The 8,609-nt window shown below is 37.5% G+C and overlaps 1 protein-coding gene across 2 annotated transcripts; it reads right to left on the bottom strand.

The window, feature by feature from the left end:
• Nucleotides 1–308: 308 nt before the first annotated feature.
• LOC145688092 (uncharacterized) lies at nt 309–6,881 on the bottom strand. 2 transcript variants are annotated; one of them, XM_081761826.1, is made up of 2 exons: nt 3,125–6,881; nt 309–970 (listed from the first exon to the last, which is right to left on the bottom strand). In XM_081761826.1, the coding sequence occupies exons 1-2, from the start codon at nt 3,196–3,198 to the stop codon at nt 751–753; spliced, it is 294 nt and encodes a 97-aa protein (XP_081617952.1). In that variant the 5' UTR covers nt 3,199–6,881; the 3' UTR covers nt 309–750. The 2 variants fall into 2 exon arrangements, 1 of the variants encoding a protein (XP_081617952.1); XR_014131842.1 differs by having other exon boundaries at nt 368–970.
• Nucleotides 6,882–8,609: the final 1,728 nt, after the last annotated feature.

Here is an 8,609-nt window from a genome sequence, read left to right on the forward strand (position 1 = left end):
TATAAACACTGAATAAACTGACAAACACTAAGCATCGTGAAAACACCTAGGGGGTGAACATTATGTCCACTTGAATGATTGCGCTCTCACTTCGAACACTGGGAGGTGAAAAACGAAGTCTTCTAATTGTCCTCATCGTGGCCATCGATGAACAAATAATGTCCCCAGTCACTCCACAGAAATCGAAGTGAAGACTGCATGTAATGGGAGATGATGTTATCTGCAACTAAGCCTCTGTAAATTGAGTGCTGGGAGCTGCGACTTGGAGTAGGCAACCTATGAAGGCTCCTGTAGATGGTCCTCGTCTGAATATGTAGGCGAGATTCTAGTGAAGAATGATGAACAGCTACGCATTTGGTGTGGCATTTGGGCGTCACCTTTTGCTGGAGCTGCGAATTAACGATGTCCTGGCCAAACCAAGGACCCTTGATGACGGATGAAAAACAGCTTGGCGTCTCGGTGTCCGTGGTGTGGACTGGAGGCGAGCTAAAGCTGCGGTGATTGGTTTTCCGAGTTCTGGAATCGAACCCTGGACCTTTATGATGATGGGACAGCTGTGGCACTGGAACATTTCAACAACCACTGGAGCCAAGGGCTGTCAGACTTTGGAGCAACCTTGTGTTGCTGAATGATGAAAGTGACGATGTATCCGTGGTGAAACAGGAACGGGAGTAGATGCTGGCTGTTGTGGTGATGATTCTGGAACAGCTGACGTAGAAGCTCGGCATAACTGCAAGGACTAGTTGACCATTAGGTGTTCTGGCTCTGGAGAAAGATGGCTGGATCTGCATGTGAGAGGCGCTGGAGAAACAGAAGCGGGCAGGCCAATGCTGGTACAGGAACGTCTGAAAGATGACCCTTGTAGAGGCTGGACGTAGCATCTGGAACTGGACCATCTCGAAGAAGGATGTGCCCATGCTGGTGGACTGCATTGTGCTGGAGAAGGAACTGGCCTCCTGCAGTGACATCTCTTTGCAGTTGCATAATGACAAAAGAAATTGCATTAGTTTTTTTTTAATTTTTTTTTAACTTTTCGTGTTTTTGTCGTATTGCAATGTAAGGTAAAGTCGAACAATATCGAAAATGTATGGTAGAGATATGTTAAAAGTTTATATTAGTATTATTATTGAGAAATATTTTGTTTTTGACAATGTAATGAAACCATGAACTGAGAATTTCTAGAGAAAGGCCGTTGTTTTTTCTTAAAGTGTTTTTGCTGTTTTGATTGGTTCGTGGGCTGCGATTTAGAATTTTGTGGGTTGCTCTGACAGGCACAAATTTTGACCTCAGACTTCTTAGTTGCGTCGTCTGACTTTTGATCACAGGCGCACTGCCTGTGCTTATTAGAACAACAATGATGATCTGTGGCCGTATTTTTAGACTGCTGGTTGTCGCTATTTCTACTGGGAGATTGATGAAAGGACGCCCGTTTTGACCTGCGAAAATTGTCCGAACAACAGCTATAATGCGGATATGAGGAGCGGTTAAGTGAACTAGCGTGTGCATCCTCCGTAAATGCCACAGTGTGCTGTACTGGCTGGGCATTCAGATGTGTGTTTACTTGTAGTTGGAGGGCATCTAGGCGAGTGATGATATTTTGAAGTGAATCATTCGCCACCTGGGAAATACTGTGGGGAGGCTGGGGTATATTGGAAACAGTAGGCAGGCTTGCTAACCGTCTTTGCGCTAATCGATCGGCTCGTTCCCTAGTAGATGCTAGAGTAATTAACTCTTCAAAGTTGTGAATTGTTTTTTGTGAAAATTCAACTATATGATGTGGCAGCATTCCTGTAATAGCATCTAATAAAAATTCATTAAAGCTAGGCGGGTTTTCTAGTTGGGTAGACAAATATTTTTTGGCGTATAAATAATGCAAGAGAGATTCCGAGGGTTCCTGAACCCTAGACCTATATGTTTCTGTGGCTGATATAGGTAAATTGTTAGGACCAAATTGTTTCAAAAATTTATCTTTAAGTTCTGTCCAGGACAAAGCGTCTAACCCGGCAGTGGTTTGGTACCAGTACAAGGGTACATCTGCTAGACACAATGAAAAAATATTTTTCATCCTATCTTCTGACCAACCAGATATTTTCGCTGTGCGTTCAAAATTGGTTAGAAACAAATCTGCCCTCTCTAAAGGTGTGCCCGCAAATATTGTAAGAGAGTTGGGGTTAACCGAAACGGATGCGGAGCCTAACGTGACAGAGGCTGAAGGTTGTGAAACTGTATGGGAAGGAGTATGAATTACAGGTTCTGGGGTTATAGAAGGGGGTGTAGTGCTGTTAGCATGCAGGTTAATGGAGGTAGCAGGAAGAGTCGTCAAAGACTGCGGAGCTACTACGTGACCGTTCATGTCCATTGTTTGCGCAAGACTATGTGTAATTGGCATTATAGGGAACTAGAATACACTCAAAATATATTGGGGAACCAAAATAAAAAGAAAATATTTATAGCAAATGCACTGAAAAAACTATACCACTATTGAAAAAAGGTCCAAAAGGAAGAAAAGAAAAAAAATTATGTCTGGTATAAAGAAAACTGCTGTCATTTAATATAGGACCCCAGCTGTATTCTTTCGTCTGGGAGCCATGTTAAAATAATGCGGTAGTATAGTGGTTAGTATCCCCGCCTGTCACGCGGGAGACCGGGGTTCGATTTCCCGCCGGGGAGCCATGTATCGTAAGTCAAAAAACTAAAATTAAAGAAATAAAAATCAAAATAAATTGTTATATCATAAATTTTGTTACATCAATTACAAAAGAAATAGCGAATGTGTACCTCAAATTAAAAGAGTGCAATTAAACTAGTGGTTGCAATCTCTTATTGTCATAAAATGACAATATTTTATTGATGAAACAACTGACTTACAATGGTAGTATAGTGGAAATTTTTGTAACGATATAAATTATTTAACAGTGAACATCCAAGAGTACTGAATACAGATTATCAGATTAGTATGTCAGATTAATTGTATAACAGATCATTATAATTTTACTCAATGCTTAACCAAACGGAAATAAGCTAAATATTTAAACATTCAAATCTGCCTGTCACTTTCAGAGACCTCCTAATTTCATGTCACATGCAAAATAGACAATTAAAATTATCTGTAGTCATACATTACCTTATTGCATATTTCGCTTGGTCTTGGCCGGACAATGGTCTTTCTTGCGGCATTTGTAATTTCGTATAGACCATTCCATTGCGATTCTGGATACAGGACCCAGAATGCAGAATGCAGAATCTAGAATGATTTTTTAGTTGCAAACTTGGTCATTTTATATGGACTATTGTCCTTGTTTGCCTTAATTATTTTTTCTTTTAACTTTGCCAAAAGCCAACATAAAAATTTTCAAAATCTTAGGAAAGTCCTAATTACATTTCCTGACAAAATATTGTTGTTGTCTAATGATGTACAAATAAGTATTTTTGAGCTTTAATTTACCCTGAGGTTTGCTTTCATCTTTTTCGTGATTTTATCCGAATTGTTAATTACTACTGACAGGCAATGTTATTTGACTATTTTGCTTCTGCTTCCAACGATTTCTTGATTACAAGTCCTGTCCTTGTGATTTTTTAAAAAATAATGTGATGCTTGTATCCAAAAGTTAAAATATTACAGAAAACTTAGTTCCATCTTCACCTACCAAATTGCCATTATAATTTTTATGAAAAAATGATTTTTTTAAATTCTCAGTTCATGGTTTCATTACATTACCCCACCAACTGGAAGAAAAATTCTTGAACAGTACCTTTAGCGTATGTCATTAGTTTTTAAATTCTTAGTTCGAATAAACATTGAATAAATTGACAAATACTAAACACTGTGAAAAACACTGGGGGGTGAAAATAATGTCCACTTGAATGATTGTGGTCTCACTTCAGAACACTGGGAGGTGAAAAACAGGGTCTTCTAATTGTCCTCATCGTGGCCATCGATAAACGAAGAATGTCCCTAGTTACTCCACAGAAATCAAAGTGAAGACGATGAAATGTGTGATGAAGTGATTTGCAGCTAGGCCTCTGGGAATACAGGGGCTGAGAGCTGCGACTAACAGGAGGCAACCGATAGTGGTTCCTATAGATGGTCCTCTTCTTGATATGTACTCGGGACCGTAGTAAAGGATGATGAACAGCTACGCATTTGGTGTGGCATTTGGGCGTCACCTTTTGCTGGAAGCTGCGAATTAACGATGTCCTGGCCAAACCAAGGACCCTTGATGACGGATGAAAAACAGCTTGGCGTCTCGGTGTACGTCGTGTGGACTGGAGGCGAGCTAAAGCTGCGGTGATTGGTTTCCCAAGTTCTGGAATCGAACCCTGGACCTTTATGATGATGGGACAGCTGTGGCACTGGAACATTTCAACAACTGGAGCCAAGGTGCTGCTGAATGATGAAAGTGACGATGTATCCGTGGTGAAACAGGAACGGAAGGAGATGCTGGCTGTTGTGGTGGTGATTCTGGAACAGCTGACGTAGAAGCTCGGCATAACTGCAAGGACTAGTTGACCATTAGGCGTTCTGGCTCTGGAGAAAGATGGCTGGATCTGCATGGGAGAAGCGCTGGAGAAACAGAAGCGGGCATGCCAATGCTGGTACAGGAACGTCTGGAAGATGACCCTTGTAGAGGCTGGAAGTAGCATCTGGAACTGGACCATCTCGAAGAAGGATGTGCCCATGCAGGTGGACTACATTTTGCTGGAGAAGGAACTGGCCTCCTGCAGTGACATCTCTTTGCAGTTGCATAATGACAAAAGAAATTGCATTAGTTTTTTTATTTTTTTTAAAACTTTTCGTGTTTTTGTCGTATTGCAATGTAAGGTAAAATCGAACAATATCGAAAATTTATGGTAGAGATATGTTTAAAGTATTATTATTGAGAAATATTTCGTTTTTGACAAATATTATATAATAAGAACAAGGAAGTTTTCGCAGCAACTGTGTTTGTTTACTTGTGGTTAATGACCCAGAAACGAAAGAATGACACTCCAACCGTTATTAGATGGAATGTTATGATTAGAATTGTAGCGGAAGAAAGTGTGTTTTTCTGAAAAGTGAAAAGTGTCCTGTGATGTTATGTCCTCGTGAGAGTGCGATTGCCTGTGCGTAATTGCGACTGTTAGTGATTTAACTTGTGCTGATGTAGTGATTTATCATATTGTTATTTTGTGCCTATAATGTTATGATTATGATGTCTCAGGTAAGTCCTAAGATAATGAAATTGACGTATACACTGACTTTATCATCTGAGCATAGGAGTTGAATATTAGTCTTCCCCCCACAAAGAAGACTAATATAGGGCGGTAAAATATTCCTGCACACCCCAATTCCAGGGATATTTTACCTCGATCTATCATAAAAGCACGATTCCCACTGACAAAAGAGGAAATTCAAATACGAACCCCCGTGACGCGACCCCCCAAAACGCCACGTTTCGTCAGTATGTTTCAACTCAATTTTGTCAGTACTGTTTATGGTTTGCAACGGAACGAAATATTCAAGCAAAATATACCTGTTATGAAAATGAATAGGATTGACCTGAGAATGATTAGTTTTTTTTTTTTTTTTTAGTACAAGAAACAAAATGTTGAGAGTACTCAAGATGAATTATGTTAGTACAATATGAACGAAAACGAGAAACACAGGCGATAGTTTGAGAGAAATAAGCAAGTCTATAATTATATTAGTATTATACGATCGAAAACGAGAGACGCAGGCGGTAGTTTGATATAAATAATTAAGTCTACTGTGAGCGATTGTGTATAAGAAAACACGTATACTAGCAAACAAACACTATGCTAAACAGATAACAAACTTATTACAAAAAAATGAAAATAATTCGATATTGTTTCTATGACACAGAGAAAAACAACATATCTATTTGGCATGTCACATGATAGCATATGTTTGCCTAAGGAGCTATGTATCGTACAAAAGAAAGAGTGAATTCTTAAATCAATTAAAAGAGTTCAATTAAACTAGTGGTTGCAATCTCTTATTGTCATAAAATGACAATATTTTATTGATGAAACAACTGACTTACAATGGTAGTATAGTGGAAATTTTTGTAACGATATAAATGATTTAACAGTGAACATCCAAGAGTACTGAATACAGATTATCAGATTAGTATGTCAGATTAATTGTATACCAGATCATTATAATTTTACTCAATGCTTAACCAAACGGAAATAAGCTAAATATTTAAACATTGAAATCTGCCTGTCACTTTCAGAGACCTCCTAATTTCATGTCACATGCAAAATAGACAGTTAAAGTTCTCTGTAGTCATACATTACCTTATTGCATATTTCGCTTGGTCTTGGCCGGACAATGGTCTTTCTTGCGGCATTTGTAATTTCGTATAGACCATTCCATTGCGATTCTGGATACAGGACCCAGAATGCAGAATGCAGAATCTAGAATGATTTTTTAGTTGCAAACTTGGTCATTTTATATGGACTATTGTCCTTGTTTGCCTTAATTATTTTTTCTTTTAACTTTGCCAAAAGCCAACATAAAAATTTTCAAAATCTTAGGAAAGTCCTAATTACATTTCCTGACAAAATATTGTTGTTGTCTAATGATGTACAAATAAGTATTTTTGAGCTTTAATTTACCCTGAGGTTTGCTTTCATCTTTTTCGTGATTTTATCCGAATTGTTAATTACTACTGACAGGCAATGTTATTTGACTATTTTGCTTCTGCTTCCAACGATTTCTTGATTACAAGTCCTGTCCTTGTGATTTTTTAAAAAATAATGTGATGCTTGTATCCAAAAGTTAAAATATTACAGAAAACTTAGTTCCATCTTCACCTACCAAATTGCCATTATAATTTTTATGAAAAAATGATTTTTTTAAATTCTCAGTTCATGGTTTCATTGCAATATATATATATATATATATATATATATATATATATATATATATATATATATAATGGGTGAATATTATAAAATCTTAAGTTTAAAATATGATTTGGTGCATTGAAGGAAATGGCCTCTAGTTGAGTGTACATACATAAGGACAAACAGACAGAGGTATACCGAAAATTAATAATGTCATGAAACGTGTAAATCCACTGAAATCTTGCCTTCCATTTTTTTCTTCCGCAATCACTTCCTGGTCTTCTGTTGTCGGTCGATTTTTTTTTTATTTTTTTAGTATTAGCGGAATATTTTATTGATGTAAATTCAGAAAATTGCACCTTCAGATACCCACATTACAAGTCTGATATCGTAACATGCTTATAACAGTATACAAGTAATATATTTTTGTACTATAACAACACGAGCAGCACTAAGTCAGATAATGCCACAACAGAAAAGAGTGCAACCTCTCTATCTCATTTCAGTTATTATACCGATCAACTTTGTTGGATGGTGACACACACAGAAAAAAAAAAATTGACTGATACCCACATTCTATTTCAACTTTATTACATTTGTTTGTTGGTAGGGATCAAGGGAACCAGCCAGCATTGTCGCATTGGAAAATCGACCAGTTCTGGAAAGAAATAACCATCTGCAACCCACTTCTATAATGTTTGCTCAATATATAAAGGAAAGTTCACCTAAGAAAATGGGGATGATTTCTTTCTCTTAAACATCCCCCATCAATACTGCCATCACTCACGTTATCACTCAGACTCTCTCACACTTTACTGGCACGCAAAATTAGATTAATAGATTTCCAATACGAGGGAAGCAACACACGGTAAGATCATCTATATAGGAACACGTACGTTGCAGTTCTTTTCCACTCCTTATTTTCTGATATGTGTGTGGGATTCTGTGTGTGTATTTGTGTGTGTATGTGTAGTGTATGCGTCTGCGCAAAAATGAGTTTTCTAGAATCATCATCATTATCATGGGTATCCTTTTAGTGTCAGGTCACTTGCTGGAACTGGAAAGCTTCCATGCTCCACAATCTTCCGATAACTTGTTCGTCTTCACATACCATTTCTCTGTTTTGATATTGTCTATTAATTGTAGTCTTCTCCGCCATTTCCCTCTCTTTTCTGCCACCATACCCTCTAAAACGTCCATCATGATACATTTCCTTCTTAGCCATGTTCCAACCAGTTTCTCTTCCTCTTTTTAATAATATCTAAAATTGCTCTTTTCTCTCCCATCATTTCTAACATCATCTCATTCATTTTCAGCTCCACCCAGCTATTTTCCATTCTTCTCCATACCCACATTTCGAAAGCTTCCAGTCGTTCTTCATCATTTCTGCGTAATGTCCACGTTTCTGACCCACACAGCTCAATACTCCATACGAAACATTGTATAAGTATTTTTCTCAGCATTTTATTCAAAGTTTTCTAGAGTAATCTTGTTTTAACTCTCCATCCCCAAAATTATTGTAACAATATTAATAAGTTTTATGTATTTATTTATTTAAAACTGATTAACATGTTATATTTATTCCAATATAATAAAATATACATCATAAGAAAATAACATTCACTTCTGCAAATCTGGTTTCACTGCCATTCGTGTTCCGTCCATTCCATATATCAAGACAACGTTGAGCGATATCACCCTCTTTTATATTGTGACCCTCCAAGTATATAAGGATGAAGAACAGTCCGGTCTGTTCA

Source organism: Thermobia domestica, chromosome 6, assembly GCF_964235325.1.
Source record: "Thermobia domestica chromosome 6, izTheDome1.hap1.1, whole genome shotgun sequence".
Taxonomy (NCBI): domain Eukaryota; kingdom Metazoa; phylum Arthropoda; class Insecta; order Zygentoma; family Lepismatidae; genus Thermobia; species Thermobia domestica.